Consider the following 17,433-nt stretch of genomic DNA (forward strand, 5'->3'; position numbering starts at 1 on the left):
CAGCACTAGGAAAACTGCCAACCAATATTTCATGTTCTTATATATATATATGTATATATATTTTTTTTTATTTTTTTTTTATTTTTTTTTACATATTCCTGCACTTGATAGAGGAAAATATTACACATACAGCAGGATTTTCTTTCTCCCTGTGTTGCATTGCTTTCAAGTCCAGAGTGAAAAACCAATTACCAAAGCTACGTGTCTATTCCCAGAAAAGCATTAGGGAAACAGCATGGGCTTACCCAACTAGAGAGCATGGGCTGACTCACTAACACCAAATAATACCAAAAGAAATGTCATATGGACACACCTTCACAGCTTCGAAACTGAACAAGACAGATGTGAAATGTACCCATTTAACTTAATTTACTCTCCTTACAGAATCAAGATGAATTGCCATCATGTTGGCATTCTAGTCTGTATATGTGATTATAAGCTGTAGCACACAAATAAAACATACATGAACATTATGAGAGAGGAGATTGCATACAGTGAGGACCATAGCCTTTAACCCAGCCTGGAAGCACTCCCTTTAGTACTAACATTTAAGCATTTATAGCAGGGAGTATTCTGTATTCTGGGTTGGCTGTCAGTTGGGCTTAATTTGCATAAGAGACCCTGTCAGCAACACCCGAAAGATCAGATATGTTGAATGACCCTGAACAGGGTTTAAGGCTAATGCCAGCTATACAATCTTGATGCATGACAGCAAATTGACTGCTTTGTATTCAGGTCAGGATTTGCCCTCATGACTACAAAGTGCTGAAGAGGTCCCTGATGATGGACTTAATTCCCTCTCCTTCATTCCACTGCTGAGACATCAGCTATTCCCAATCACCCTGAATGGAACACCTACTGTACTATCAGCAGGCCCACAGGCTGGAATATTAATGCACTGCTAAGACTTGAAGCATAATATAAGCATATTGACCACAGACCTCTCTACACCACCATTCATTAGTCATGGTAATTTCACAGGTTTTTCTATATTACTACATCATTAGCAACATGATGACAACTTCCAGAGAGTCATTAGTGTGCTGATAACTAAGACCTCTTAATTGAGATCTGCAATCATTAAGTGATAGCTACAGTAAAGGTGTTAGAGTTCAGTGGCTTTTTAAAACGTGTGGTTTTATAACCAAATTTCCCTGAGTGGTCTCCTCAACCTTGATGCCCTTCAGATACTGAGACCGGTCTTTCGCTTCAGTTCCTGTATCTATCTGCATTGCTTCTGACACAAACTAGGCCATATTTTTTACAGCAAAGGGGAGAAGGATTTGCAGAGGCTGTCACGGCCACGGGCATGTCTGTAGTTATTACGTGTTTCTTGTGGATGCTGTTGGATTGGTTCAAACAAAGTGGGTCTGGCTAATTAAGGGTCGACTTGCTGGGGATGAAAAGTGCTAATATTAGTTGTTTTTGGATATGAATGGTAATAAATTAATTTGTGGCACACTTTTTAAATAACTTTTGAATCTTTGGCCTTTGGGGAAGGTATCAAGTATTTTCAAGTCAAAAGGCTCAAGTCCAAGTGAAGTCACGAGTCATTGGTGTTAAAGTCCAAGTCAAGTCTAAAGTCATCAAATTTGTGACTCAAGTCCATACCTCTGCTACTGACTGTGTGCACCACCACATTGCAAACTCGGGCTAGACAGATCTTGCCGAAGTTTCCGTCTTCAATGACCGTTCCATTGCACTTTTCTGTGTTGGTGGTAATTTTTTTGGTTGAGTACCATTCTGTGGATTGCAGCTAACCCTAACCCTCCTCTCTTTTTCTGTGTGTGTGTGTGTGAGAGAGACTCTCTGATTGCTGTTCAACCTACAAACCTGCTCCAACCCGCATACCTGCAATCTATCTACTCAACCCTGTTTCTTCATCTACTTCAGCCAGATCGCTGGTTCAGCCACGGTGGTAGTTCACGTCTCAGGCCCCTTGAATTGTGCATTCAAGTTATTTTCTCATAATGTTATTTTGGTTAGTCTGTGTCTTTCTCTGTGCCACAGGGTCACTGCCTGCCTGTCTGCTGCTCAGCCATGCTCACATCCAGCCTTTTCCCTTGCTCTGCCATGCTTCACCAGCCACCAGCTCCCCTCTTCCCCCTATGCCTGCGCCATCGAGACATTGCCCCTCCATCCACCCTCATCCCCTGGAATTCTGCAAACCATTGTCTTATTCATTCCATTTCCCTTGAGTCTGCATCCAGTATTCAGGTTCCCCTCTGCTGATCGTTCCAGAGACGCATGGTCATTATTCAGTTGGGAACGTTTAGCAAGTACATGGTGCATCTTCCTCATCAAAATTATGTTTCATTTTCACATGCATGTTGCAGAATCCAGCAGTTTAATTGTGATTTTTCTTCCACAGTTGCCTGCACATATCCAACTTGGTGATATTGACAGGTACATTTAACAGTGTATTCACACTAAACAAAGCAAATGTTAGAAGTGGCATGATTGCTATCAGGTCACCGCAATGTCAAATTGCTTTGAAGGGTGCAAATTAAGGCCAAAATTAGTCTGTGTGAATTGAAAATGGTTTGAATTCAGCAACATTTTCTTGGTAAACTCCAACTCACAAACCTTTGCAAAAACATAATAAGACACATTCCAGCTATCGGATTTTTTTTTGGACTACTGGGGTTTCAGAATAATGGATCACTGGAAAAGGCAGTCCCTGCTTAGGTAAACTATGTAGTCAGTAGTCACAGGCGGTGCAGTGAAAGTGTTCTGGCACAGTACTGTGCATAGGTCAGCTGCATATTTGAAGCCCAATACACAATCATTGTAGTCACATGCGCAAAACCGAAGGAAACTGACTAGAATAAAAAGTGCTATTACTGCATAAAAATGTTAAACTCACAAACTTCAACTCTGTGAATCATCACATATTACTGGTGATGAATTGTGTGGGATACTGAACTTTTCTGTCCACCTCCGTATACGAGCCACAGTGTTTACTGCGTGGGATGTTTCCTTGCAAAATCATGCAGGTGTCAGCTGCTGACTTGATACTTTTTTGTTGTGTCACACAGAAGCATTGCCCCCCCCCCTCCCGACTGCAGCTGAACATCTCACTGTCACTCTGTCACCCTGTAGATTCATATAATCTCTGTTATGCCGTATGATTATCATCAGTTAAAAGCTTTTCATTTGTGCATACAGCAGGGGAAAAGAGATGATGGGAACAGAGCAGACAACCAAAGGTCGTCTGTAAAATTAAAACTCTTTCATTCTCCAGTGCTTATCTGGGGAAAATGCAAATATGCATTGCTTAATAATGGGGAATGGCAGTATTTTTGCAAGAAATAAATTCTTCAAATCTCTTCAAATGTATAAAAGCAATATTCAAGGTCCTTCTCTGCTATGCTGTTTGATGTCCTTTTGTACTTTATTATGATGATTATGTATGCTGTGCATGTACTACAAAGCCATTCAATTCAGCCAAAGTACTAAAAGCATCAATAGCATAATGAGATAATAATTGATTAAATTCATTTAAAATGTCACATAAATTATAGTTTTTATTCTTATTTTTCGGGCGCTTTTATTGCCTTTAATTGATCATTTGAAGTTTTAAAAGTATATGTGTGCTATGTGTGACTCTGAGCTTTCCAGACTTTATTCAGCAACAGTATTCATACTGTGTCTGTTTATGTTCTTGCAGTCATTATGGCTCTGCAGTAGGTGATGATGCAAATATTACCGAATTCAGTTTCCAATCCTATCTGGAGGATGCATTTTGCTTACGTTCATGTTTGGGTTACATAAAATAGTGTTCATAAAAAATATAAGTATAGTGTTCCCCATACCGCTGTGAAGTTGTCTACAATCCTAAACAAGGTCACAGGTCACAGCCTGTCCCTCTTCTTTGTGAATTTGGCCTCCTCTCTGATTGTTTGGCTGACTAGAGCACACAGAGCAGCTGATAAGGTTGAACACTGAGTCACCCAACATATCGTAGTTCTACTTTGCTATGGAAGACCAAGGTTAGGCACAATCTCACAGACAATCTGACTGTCTCCTTCATGTGTTGTGTGTAACTCTGGGTGTCATTCAGTGGAACTTAGGATAGCGTAGGTAGGCTAAGAGTTTGTTTTGAAACACCAACTGGATTTTCACACATAGCTGCATAAGTTATGACCGTATTTGGGACACTAGTAGAGCTCGTGGGTCTAGGTTTCTTACATATCCCTGAGAAGAGATAACCTTCAAATTCTGCTGTGTAATTCATCAAGGTCTCCTGAACTCTTCATCGACTATGAGTGGTTCATCTTCTTCAGTTTTTCCATTAAAAAAAGGGAAAACAAAGTGGTTACATTTGCCAAATAGTTTTATATCAAAATCAGCATAAACATGAATTCAATTTTATCCTGATGATTTTTTTCCAGCACAGAGCAGCAATTTCAAGTGTAACAGTTGTTCCAGCATTATTACATTTGTTCAAGAGCATTTAGGAAGATCCATATAGAAACATCAGCACTTAATCATTATAAAAATAGAAACAAAGTCAATTAAGTAAAAAACAACCTGATTGACATGACAGAGCAGCAGGTAACAGAGAATGACGATATACATTGAAAACAGTGAAGTAAGAACGTTTGAGACATTGAAATATGTACCAATCAAGACAACAGTTCTTAAATACAGAATAAAACCAACAAGTAAAAACATGAAATGAGTTTTTACAGTGCACACACAGTCGGAACTGTCAAGTAAGGTGTAGGGAGGGATAAGAGAAAAAGGGGTGTCAGTTTTCAGCAGGTGAAATGTTTGCTTTCACCCTTTTTCCCTTTTAATGAGATTAGGATTCAGGTCATCAGGATAAAAAATATTAATGCAGTTGTACACTTTTTACAGAAAATGCAACCTACACTTTTCACCTAGGCATTGTAGATGTTTCCCTCATTCCTGATTTTTTTTTTGTAGTTCAAAATGCAATAATCCGCTCATCTAGAGCTTTTCAGTAACATTTCACTTTCTTAGCAAACCCTTGATATGTTTATTGACGGATTTTAGATTAGGCTTTGAATTGGCTAGGTTCAACATCATAATGGCCATACAACATCAAAAAGTTAACCATGAAAATGAAATGCATCCTTGCATTATTAGAGTCAAGCTCATGAATTTACATAATCCGCTTTAAGAAATACATCTGAATATTTCTGTTACAGTAAAAAACAACATTAACATTTAAGAGTACGCGCTTTGATCATTCACTTTTCACAACCTATTAATGTTAACACCTAATAACCTATTAATACTTTTGAAATGCATTTCATTCAATTTAGGTAGAGGAATGGCAGTGTCAGTCAACCACCATCCTTGCTTATTAGACCTTTCTAACATAAAATATCTTGGTAGAAATTGTACCAACACACAGTTTTTTCTTTCATATTAAGAAACTCAGTGTTAATGTTAGATCGTTTCCTATACTTTTAGTTTTCTAGCAACACAATAAGTACAATTTTATTTCTTAAAAAGGGTCAGTGCAGCCATCCACAATGGGAATGTCTTATTATTATCATTATTACTAATGTTAAATGTATTTGTGTGAACTGACCCTTTAAATTATTATCTTAGTTTAATAGTGCAAGTCTAATTCATTATTTTTAAACATTAATTATAGTGTAACCATTCTGTGACCAGAATTGTGTCCAGAGCACCATTACAGCCACATTGTTCCTTATCTCATGACACTGAGGTTGAGTTGTGTATACAGCCTGAAGTGCAGATTTGTCAGAGGTGGCAGCTCATGCCCTAAAACTCCAGCTCCTCTGAAAGGGCTGGAAGGGTTTCTTGATATTAAAGAACATGAGAGGAGGTTTGAGTCGCGGGGTTTTCTCAGGTATGACAGCAGCTTTGCTTTCCTCAGTGGGAAATCGATTGTGGTAGACTTCTGGGTACGACCTCTGGAACTGAAACCAGAGGATATGCATCATTAAATCATTATGTGTACTAAAATACAAGGCCTTGGACATACAGGCACATTTTTAAACATGAATAGCTCAAATGTAAATTCTGCAGCATATTGATTGAGAGCAGTCTGATTTTGATGTACAGTATTTGGCAATCAAGACTTCAAAGAGAGAGACCTCCTCCCAGCTCCAAACAGTACAGCCATACCTGTTTAAGCCTTTTCCTCTTGTCCTTGGCCGGAAGTTCTTTGTCTGCAATCAGGCCTTCCAGCAGCTCTTGCAGGGGGGTCTGGGTTCCTATCACCTTCTGCTCCTCAGACTCCACCCTGCTGATCTGTTTACAAAAAGCTGGAGATGCACTGAAGTCTGTATCTGATCCTGCGTATTTAATCTGATGGAAGACACATAGAAAGGGTTGGATTGATGTACATATGTAGTGACAAAGTGGGATACTCTGCATATTTGCACCCAATTTTCTCTATTTGCTGCGCCATCATTGTCAATAAATAATACGTTATTGAGGTAATAGCTCCACATGAGCCCACACAACTCAAGGTCAAAAGCTTTATAAATATTCATAAAAACTATGAAAAAATACGCAGCCAGCAACCTGGAGCTATTGACTTACCTACTTAAGAGTAAGAAAATAAACGTTAACTGCAAATAGTCAACTCTTGTAGATTTTTGAGCATTGATTTTAGTGGTTTAGTGATGGTACTGTAGCAGAGTAGGTGGCTTATTACACCTACATGTTCCCCACAACAGATTAATGAGGATAATTATTACGACTAGTAAATATAAATAATATGTTGACTGTGCAGGGTGGCTACAGTTTTAAAATCCCATTTACAGCGTTCAATTAACATAAACTCATGTTTTCTGTCTCGTTCACAGCGTGGGATCTGAAAGCTTATGCATCTACTGTTGGACTGAAATATCAAATCAATCAGGCCTTCATTTGTAGGCCAAACAATATTGAGCACAGACCGTCAATACAGTCTGTGTTCTACATTTCCTAATATGCCTGCCAAAAGAAAACACATGCGTGCATCAATATGAACCAACTGTGCAGAGAGGAATAAAATAAACTCCAATCCATGCAGGCAATCAAGAAGAAAGGCACAAAATCGCAGAGAAACTGTGCCACTAGGCCTGTCTCTGTTAAATTCCAGATACAGCAGTGTCACAAGAGTGACTGTCCCAGCTCACAGATTAGTCTGAAACTATTTTTCAATCCCAGCCCCAACCGTTCCTGCTGGATTTGCAAACATTACCGCCCCCTCTCCCAGATGTGTAAACCCACACTACTGCCTGCTCCTGTGGGGATTCTGATCACTGCAGTGCACATTTTCTATGGAAAATCTGTATATCCCATGCTATATGGAAAATAAGTCACATGCCTATTTCCTATTTAAAGAAATGCTTATAGAGTTACTATGGGGTCACCGTGCACCATACACTGACTGCCACATATTGATTTTCTATTTAAAATTAGTAAAATCTTGTTTCATTGTAGAGCTGGGCTTGGCACATTGATTGGCTCAGCCCCTTCTTGCCCCCCCCCCCAAACTCGATAACCCCCTTTAATTCTGCGGCGGCTGGGGAACAACACACACACACACACACACACGGGAGCTTTACTTTGGACTTGAGGAGCTGCAGCCTTTATTCACTGACAAACTGTAACATACACAGTACATTTACTGCTAAACTGACAACCTCACAGCTCACCTTATCCTCTGCTCTGCTCCCGTTCACCATCACTCTGCAGCTCTCTCTGTATCACTCACTCGCAACTACAGATGCACCGATCCACCTTATTTTTTCAGTCCTAATTCAATGAGTGTAAATTATGCTCGTATCTGTCCCATCTCTACTCTCGCCGCACACACTACGGCTTATTATCAGAATCAGATATACTTTAATAATCCCATGGGGAAATTACTTACTTAGCAAGCATGAAAGGAGCCTAACTAGTAAGGACAGCGTGTGTGTGCCCATGAACGGAAGCACACTACTGTGTTTGTACCTGTCCATGGTTTGTTCACAGCCCTGGCTCTATAAATGGGAGCTTAATAGCTAATATTAGTTATATTACTTGCTTGGATATGAGTTATCCAGAATCCCATACCCCACCTTTAAATATGAGATTAGCAATAATCCTTTCATTTAATATTGATGTTTAAACTACATTTTTGCAATTGCCTCCATATAGTAAATTAAATTTCATCCCATGATCGTCCTGCAATAAGGCTGCAGTCTGGATTCAGTCCTGCTGCTGCCTTATATCACACATCTCAGTTTTCTACAGAAGAAAAATCCAAGAGATCATTTTGCCAGATGGGACACAAAAACCCACAACTAAACACAGGGACATTTAGTGCCTCAGGCTACTGCGACAAGTGCTTTCCACTCACATTAACATAACAATGCATGTTACTTCCAGATTTTATGTGGCTTCAATTAATATCTAAATTTAGCAGCGACTGTACCATGTTTCTACATTTAGTGCGTGGCAAGATGATTAAACCAATCTGGCACACTGTCTTCGCAAATGATGCACAGATATGGCTTGGTACACATGGGCTGTGGGAGGGAGCAGATGAGGGAGAAACGTGACTGTGATGCAAAAAGCAGAGGGACAGGACCACCTGCACAGAGCTCCTAATGCATACCGTCCGTGTTAATCAATTCATTCATACAGGAATCGTAAAGTCAGAAAAGAAAGTGCACTGACCTGAACTCTTTTGAGGTGGGACAGGTGCTCCTCAACCTGGTGACGCAGCTTGCGAGGATCTTGGAAGATGGCGTTGTGGTGCTCCATCATGAAGGTCACCAGTTTGGTGGCAAGCAGCTCGTCCAAGTCCATGTCATCTACTGACCCCAGAACGCAGTGCGAGAACATCTGTACCATCTGGACAGAGACCACAACAGGAGATGAGTATCATATTAAATGATAAAAAAGACTTTTATGCATTTATCTTCTAAAATTTTACTTTTTGTTTAGAATTTCAGTGGCTTTACTTGGTAGCGTCTTCTGTCTATGTAGTGAAAGTGTGTTTTAAAAAGTATCTTAGTTCCTGATGGGGTGGGGCTTATAGTATTCTCTAGATCAGGGGTGTCAATCATTTGGCCCCCACTGATGACTTTGCTAAGAAGTAAATTCCAATTTTTCAATAAAATGCACTGCTATTCCTTGTCCACCACATAAACAAATAAGTTTACTACTTGTTTTAAAGGGCCAGTGTGTAACATTTAAGATGATGTATTGGCAGAAATGGAATCAAATATTTAGAAAAACATTTTCATTAGTGTATAATCACCTAAACATAAGAAATTGTGGTGTTTTCGTTACCTTAGAATGAGCCTTTTTTAACTCGAGTATCTGCAGGTCACCTTCTGTGGAGTCTGCCATGTTGAACTACCATGTTTCTACAGAAGCCGAGCAGGGACAAACCAAACACCGGCTCTAGATAGGGCCTTTCACATTTTTTGTGGGTTTCACAGCCCTTTCTCATTCCCAGGTCGTCAAATACAGTCGTAGTGGTGTTAGTTGCAATCTGCAACTTCACCACTAGATGCCACTTAATCCTACACACTGGACCTTTAATACTTGATTTCATCTCCAAAATAAATGTGACTAAATGTTTTGTGCCTTTGTAGATCCACAGTGATCTGTCAATTGTAATACACCTGTAGTGACAGTAATGTCTATAGACTCTCAGGCTGTTCATCATCTATTCTGTAAACGGGTGGTTCATTAATTGTGACTTCTTTACACTAAAAGAAAGCAAACAATTTGGAAGTGTTGTTATTAATAGGTTATTATGCAATGGTTTCACTGGCCCGGTCAACTTCGGATCAAATTGGCCTGTATGTGTTCCATGAACTAAATTAGGTTTGGCAACCCTGCACTACATAGTATTTTCTACTGTGTCAGGATTCTGTGAAGAGAGGAGGGCAAGTCTGGAGGTGTAGTGGCTGTAAAGTATGCAGTGACCATGAGGTGTATCCCTCCCTGACTCACTTTTCACTTTCTCCATAGCATAACAAATGTGTTGAGACAGGATGAGAGGTGAAAAACAACTAACAGAAGAGACATAATAATGATTAGTGATGTGTACATAACCTTCAACTTCCATATAAAATGCACATAGCAACTATTTAGTAGCTTTGCTTTCAGAGAATTATAAGTTCATGTTGATAAGTTCATCAACATTAGCACTGGAGTACCACAGTTGTTCAAAGATAATGTTAACTTGGGTTTTCATTAATATGCTATATTTTTTATAAAGAACAGTGTATAAAATTTGTAGCAAGTATTATGCACTTAATGTAAATTGTTATGTCTGTTTATCACATGTTCAGATTCAGACCACTCTGGATTCAAAGCACTGTTTATTTTTAGGCAGAGAGTGTGATCCACCTCCCTCAAAATGTTGTCCAGCATCCCCTTGACTTTTAATTGTTAGCAAGGATTTGGGACAATCAATACTTCCCAGTTTCTCTCTGCCCCTTGGCTTACATATTTTTTCTTCTCTTGCTCCCATTGCAAGACTATATATTTTATATTATATTGTTTGTTCATTACACCGTGTCCCTATGTTAACATGCTAAAATTGCGGACTTCCCAACAATTCTAGTCTTTTTTGACCTCAGTAAACCAAAGATGTGGTACAAAGATGAGTAGCAAATAACTGTGAGGAATATGTACCAGTGTGCGGGTAGCAATTGTGTCATTGAGTGGAGGCAGGTGGGGATTCTGGCAGACCCGGGCCATGAGACGCAGCAAAAGCTGGAGGCGTCTCCGGTTGGGCGGCGGCAGCAGGAGACAGCTGACTTGAAGAGCCTCAGTGGCTACCTCCTGCTCCTGCAGCAGACCTGCAGAGATATGAGAAGAGAGGCACCAGCAGCTGCTTATCTGTAGAAGTGCACAGATATCAGTAGTGGAACTACATCGTAATGCACTCACTGAGAATGTTGACAAAGACTTCATATAGATGGTAAGTCAGCAGGGGTTCTTTGAGTCTCTGAAAGTAATCTCCTACTGTTCTCAGAACATCCCTCTCGAAACCCGGGTACACTGGCTGTTTGCTTTCATTGCCATTAGGCCCTGAGAAAGGTAACAGAATGCATTACAATAAGACATATACAGTTAATACATGCATATAAAATGGTACTCATCATTTGTGAAAAATAAAGTGTAGCTTCATCATCAGTCATTTAGGAGATTCTACATTTGTCCTTCAGGTACTTAAACCCACTGTCAGCCCCAAAGCAGATGTGTTGTTTTAATTTAACCTTAATTGAGAGTGAGCAGAAAAAGTAAGCTTACAATTGGCGAGGCACTTCATTGCTGATATCACCCAGTATGGCATGTCCTCTGGAGATGCAAGAACAGATAGGTATGTCATAATATTCTTGTAAATTGCAACTAAACAATTGTTCCTCCAGTTGTGAATTGATGCATCGTACCAGCTTTGTTCTCCAATAGGACAATGCCCGTCTTATTCACGCTGAACACATTGTGAACGATGTGCTTGCCGTTCACGTGTGTTGGGTTTAAAACTCCATCCAGTGACTTTAGGCCCAGCACTCTCTGCAAACTAAAACAACAGACATTGGCATCAAACATCTGGTGTTATGTATATTATGTACAGGTATTATGTAAAAGTTATGTAAAAGAGTTACATACTGCGCAACCGTCATTGATTTCCAGATGTGGTCCACTTGTTTTGGGGTGATCTCCTTCCTCCGTATGAGCTTGCATTCATGTACATCCCCAATAGCTACACTGTGCCTTTTATTCCACAAGTCTGAGGTCTGATTAAAAAGGAATTGAGACATGAATGAAAAAGTTCCTTTTAACTTAAGTGAGCAGAAACATAGAAAGCACTGTGTAACAAAAATCCAACAAAACAGTCAATTATAATGCAATCAGATGAATGTACAGTAAATGTAAGAAATTGTTAAAGATAATAAAGATACTTTTTTAATTGTTGTCGACATTGTGGTAAAGATGTGTTGATAGTAACCGTAATTTTCAGTTCTTTCAATATTTTGTATGATTTTTTTTTTATCATAATGTGAGGTTTCTACCAGTTTCTATTTTTGTTCCTCTGTATATGTAACAGTGGTGCACACAATATTAGAAACACCCATCTATATAATGCTGTCCAACACAACACAGCCTTAAAAATATACAATAGAACTGAGTTCAACACCAAAAGCAGCAGTCTGAACAAGAATCGAAAACCCGAAGTAAAGGAGTGTTTCTTGTTGGGCTCTTATACTGCATTGCATTGCATTGAACCTTTCTTTTGAAATTCAGTGTATTGTAAAAGTTGCTTGAGTGTAAAATAATGTAAATAACACAAACAAAATGAAAATAATCGCTCTCAAAATGATCTGATATTGCCATTTTCTCTCTATTAAGTTTGCATATGCTTACTCCACTTCAAGCACAGCACGAGTCAAAGCCAGCACCGGAGGAGCTGAAACATCTGCTTGTCTCTTTCTCACCATGACAGCAGACTTCAGGGGTGCAATGTTTTCACGCTGAGGCAATTCTTCGTAGTCATCCCAGCGAATGAGTCTGGGCAGGTCACTGCTGTCTCTTAACACAGGCCTTGTTGGAAAAGACTTGAGGGGAGAGAGCATGGGGAACCTGGGGAGAAAGATAACAACACTGGGCTCAGCTGAAAGGGGAAAGGGCAACCTGTGAAGATGCGGCAACGATGCAATCTGGTGTGTCAACTAACATGAGTAACAGCACAGGAGGACAAAGTAGTACCTGTACAGATGGCCACTGTCTTCAAAGTCCTCTGTCCCATGGCGTCCTTTGATGTCTTCAATGACATGGGCCTTGAGGAACTTCCTGAGGAGCTGCAGAGTTTGGTAGCGAGTCACCTCGGGCCCAAAGTTGTAGTTGCGCCTCAGCAGCTCATGCAGATAATCCACAGCCTCGGATCCTGTGAAACTGCAATCATAGTAGCGGAAGTGTGCCCAGTGTCTTCTCAATGGCATCCCCCCACGGAAGAGTTTAATGGTTTCATTCCACTGCGTAACAGGGAGACATACATTACAGGTGTGACAAATGTAAAAAAAAAAAAAAAAAAAAAAAAAGCTAATACCACAAATAGCAAATTTTTTGACTGTTGTTTTTCAAATATTAGATGTTAGACACTGTTAGATATGACATGTACTCTGACAGAGCCCGAATAACCCACATAAACATCCTGTTTTCAATGTTATGAAGGCTGTTTGGAACATTTTGTCAAAGGAGATGCATACAACCTAATGTGACTGACAGATAAAAACACAGCCCTCTGGAATATAAAAACACTGTGCATGTTCTTCATTTCATAGTGCGCTCTGAAACAACTCTATCTACTCCAATATCCTCTTGTCACAAAAAGTAGGCAGGTATCACAACAAATAGAATATTATGTCCTCATAGTGGATGGTGCAGAGGTTATGGATAATCAGATCTCACAAAGTATCCAGATGGGCTGGAGAAAAATGAAAGAAGTAGATAAAAGCAGAGAGAGAGAGAGAGAGAGAGAGAAATTAGGCCACACAAGGTTAATACAGCCCAAGCGAGTATCAAACTGTATAGAGCAAATGCTGCTCACTCTGGCTGGTCTGAATCTCGAAAAGAGCTAAAACATGCAATGGGAAAAATTAAAAAACCTTAAGACAAGTAAAAGCCATGTTTGGAGGGAAAAAAGGTGATGGCTTTGGGGATTTGAGACCATAAACCATATATTACTTCTTACTATTGTGTACGTTAAGAATTCCAGATGGCACAAATACAATACACAGCTGAACAGGGCAGAGAGAAGGATAAAAAAAGGCATGCACTGTAGATGAATAAATTAGGCAGACACAGGGGCCGCTATGTTGTGCCTTTTAAACTAGATGGTGTGTGATGATTGGAGCGAACATCAAAAATACTGTAGGGCTATTCCTTTGAAGAGCATTGGAAAACTCTGTGTCTGGAAAGATCAAGAAAGAGGAGATATAAAGTTTGCCGACGTGGAGATGAGAGATATAGAGTCTTAGGCCTTTTTCACTGAAGACCTTATGACATGAAACGGTAAGAAGGGCACGGGTGAAAATAAGCAAAGTAATGATGGCTGAATTCCATTTGGCTGCTTCAGTTTCAGGGTCATGCTGTTGTGCAGCTCATCATCATACTTACAGGGACACTCAAATAGAACAGAGTCATCATTACCTGCCATTAACATTACACCTGACCTGTGCTTCCCCAAGTCAAAATGTCTGCTATTAATAAGGCCTATGGGGAAGTTCAACTCAGTAACATGGGATGGGTGAATTAACTCGAACTGGAGTTAAGAAATACAACAACAGCCTGATTTGCATTTAGTGTATTCTGCTGATGCATGCTACAACATATACATTCAGTGCATGATTTTGCAATTTGTAACAGTAATTAGTCATTTATTAAGGAGTTAATAGGGGTTAAAGATGGCAAGCCACAGCCAACAGTAGGTTGGACACACATAATGACAGTATGGTATGTTGGTGTGTGATGCTTTTACACACGATGCATGAACACAGTGAACACATCAGCATTACCTTGAATCTGGTAGATACATGTCTTAGCAATTACCCTGAATGTAAACAATTACAAATATTATTGTAAATGAGGTGAATATAAATGCTGAATAACGTTATTTCTGAAACAGTCACAACTAAAATGAAACACTTATAATACTAACATTACAGTGTACCCACTTGAGGGTGTCCACAAAAAAAGTTGCTTTTGTTTACAAGTTAAGTCCAGAACTCCTGACACACTTTAGTATTAGTGGTGCCGTTTTGTGAGTTTTTCTTTTTTCATGAGGACAAGATATAACATGTTTTAACTCCTGTATGAATACGTGTAAACATCTTAGCCAACGTTAATTGACGTTAACCGTAAGACTAGGCGGTTTAAAAGTAACGTTACGTTGTATTTTTCCTTAACTTAATGTATGAAAATGAATTAACTACTTAATTTAAACTTTGAAACATTTGACGTTACCTACATTGTAACGTTAAAACTAAAGCTTTCACCGTGCCTTGCTAACGTTACTAACGTTACCACTGACAGTAAGTTAAGTTATATATATTAATACCAACTGACTCACCAGCTTGGTCGCCCTGTACGGACCCGCTCCGATAACTTTACCTTCCATTCTGAGTGAAAACCCACTTCACGCGTGTGAAAACATGGAGATATACAACTTTTATAAGCTTTTCACAAGCTTCGGCTGCGGATGAAAACAGAGGGTTGAGAGAGTACCCGAGCAGAGACGTTGCTGCCAACTTTGAATCTCCTGCGTCAGAGCATTGGAACGACGTGATTAGACGGCAGGCTGGTCACGTGACCACGAGGGAGCGCAGCGTTTATGAATGGAGATGTAGCAGGAGACAATTACACACGTTACCGTTGATTCTACTGCTGCAACAACAACAACAACAACAACAACAACAACAACAACAATAACAATAATAATACATTAGAACAGTTTACATAGGAATACATTTTTACCTTTTCTTTACAAAATACGTATTTTACCGCTGTTGTGTGGTGAGGGACTCTAAACATAGTATACTCTTTTTGCGGCAAAAAAACCCCATACCCGTCTGTGTCTGCTGCCAGGGGGTTTCCGACGGTGTGCAGCCATCAGCACCAGCGGAGGCACTGCGGCCTGTTTGTACTGTCACTGATTTCACCACCGTAGTAACGTTACCCCCTTAATTGGGCCCCCGCCACTCTGAGTGGAGCCGTCTGCCAAACAGGCAGCACCGGGAGTTTTAAACGCTGGCAGCCTGTCTGCTGTATGTATGTTTCCCTCGCCGTTGTTCGTCGCAATAAAAATGTAAAAACAAACAAACAAACAAACAAACAAATCTCCAGAGCGGAGCATCTTCATTACCGTTGTCAGTCCCTCTCTGTGTGCGCGTGTACGCTTGTGCAGTGTGTAAGCTAGCTAGCCGTGTTCTGTCAGTGTTAGTTTAAATGAGGAGAAAGTACAAGAGGGGAGCGCTGAGCAGAGAAACAATGTTGTGGCCTCAGCTCACAAACGTCTCCTCACTCTCAAACAACCCGACCCTCCATGTCTGACAGGTGTCCCGCTGCTGTAGCTCCACCACCAGCCAAGCACGCGTGTTTTGGACACTGGACATTTCACATGGGCTACAATGGGAATGTCACCGTTGCTGGGTGAAGACATTGCCGGTAAGTTGTTTCATATTCATTTGTTGTGTTGACACAGGCTGTCACAGAGGCTGGCTTTTTCAAAAATAGAGCTGTTTGTTGCTGCTTATGTTGCAGACCGCCGCGTCTGCCTGGTTAGTGTAGTGTAACTTCAGGCCACACAGGTAACTTGCACACTTGTGGTTTGTTGTTGTGGGTGTGGGTTGATTGTGTAAGGCTGTTTGGCTGCATGGGCATCCAATGTCAAACTGTGTTCACTGGCCTTCTATCTTTGGCCTCCATGTCCATGGTGCCGACCGTGGTTCTGAAATAATAATCAGCAGTTGTGTTGCTTACATATCAGCAGGTCGCTGTTTAAAGACCCCCTCCAGACATGTGTTAAGATATATACAAATAGTCTGCTTAAAACAACAATGTCTGATGTATATAAATCCGGTAGCCTATATAAAGTATAATTTAATCATTAAAATTCTTAAAAAGGCATCTACTCCTCATTAAAAAATCCAGTCCATGAGTTTGGGCAGGTCCATTCTTAGTGTTTGTGCACTGGTGGCTTCAAGTTGCTTCATCACACTTGAAAGTTGCATACTACTAGACCAGGATTGACTGCCAAACTATTTGTGATCAGGCTCACAAATCCTGCTTGAAGACCCCACCCTTTATAATCAGATTTTCCGTGATCACAGAGAAACTTTCCACTTTCAGCAGATGAATGTGAAAACATCCTTCTAGTGTCCAACTCTGCTCATACACTATTCTGCACAGTGCAGCTCAAACATCACACTGTAGGAACATATTTTGGACTGGAGGGGGACTTGAAGCTAAATCCATACAGTATACACATAAAATGTGTGTTTATGTGTGTATACTGTATATTCAATGTGGTTGGTTTTGTGTGGTGGGACGCGTGGCAGTCATGCACCGTATTCTGCTGAAGTGCACACACAGCTTGTATGATAATGCAATGTAAGGAGGATTTGTATTTAGCTTGAGCTGTCAACCTCTCTCCCTCCGTGCTGTTTGATTGTTGCATTGGTCGGACCATTAATGTGAGCATCTTCATTTTGTTTCAGAGCTGGAACTGTTAAACGTAACGCTTGCAGTTCTGTGAGGACACAGTAAGTTGGGCTGGTAGTTTGCTTTTTTTAATGACCACGGAAGAGGCCTCAGAGGGCCACGGTTTGCTATTAATTGTAATGGTTGACAGGTCAGCCGTTGCTTTTTATTTTCTCCAATACTATCTACCTTCGGTGTGAATATAATAAAATATGGTTATTTATAGTG

At 40.2% G+C, this 17,433-nt stretch overlaps 1 protein-coding gene across 2 annotated transcripts; it reads right to left on the reverse strand.

The window, feature by feature from the left end:
* Positions 1–4,318: 4,318 nt before the first annotated feature.
* Positions 4,319–15,260, reverse strand: depdc1b (DEP domain containing 1B). 2 transcript variants are annotated; one of them, XM_051406746.1, is made up of 12 exons: positions 15,077–15,107; positions 14,523–14,557; positions 12,715–12,980; positions 12,444–12,588; positions 11,617–11,744; positions 11,397–11,527; positions 11,257–11,304; positions 10,894–11,034; positions 10,636–10,802; positions 8,659–8,835; positions 6,130–6,312; positions 4,319–5,921 (listed from the first exon to the last, which is right to left on the reverse strand). In XM_051406746.1, the coding sequence occupies exons 3-12, from the start codon at positions 12,945–12,947 to the stop codon at positions 5,757–5,759; spliced, it is 1,518 nt and encodes a 505-aa protein (XP_051262706.1). In that variant the 5' UTR covers positions 12,948–12,980; positions 14,523–14,557; positions 15,077–15,107; the 3' UTR covers positions 4,319–5,756. The 2 variants fall into 2 exon arrangements, with proteins under 2 accessions (XP_051262706.1, XP_051262705.1); XM_051406745.1 differs by lacking the exon at positions 14,523–14,557 and having other exon boundaries at positions 15,077–15,260.
* Positions 15,261–17,433: the final 2,173 nt, after the last annotated feature.

The sequence above is a fragment of the Dicentrarchus labrax genome, unplaced genomic scaffold (genome assembly GCF_905237075.1).
Source record: "Dicentrarchus labrax unplaced genomic scaffold, dlabrax2021, whole genome shotgun sequence".
NCBI lineage: Eukaryota > Metazoa > Chordata > Actinopteri > Moronidae > Dicentrarchus > Dicentrarchus labrax.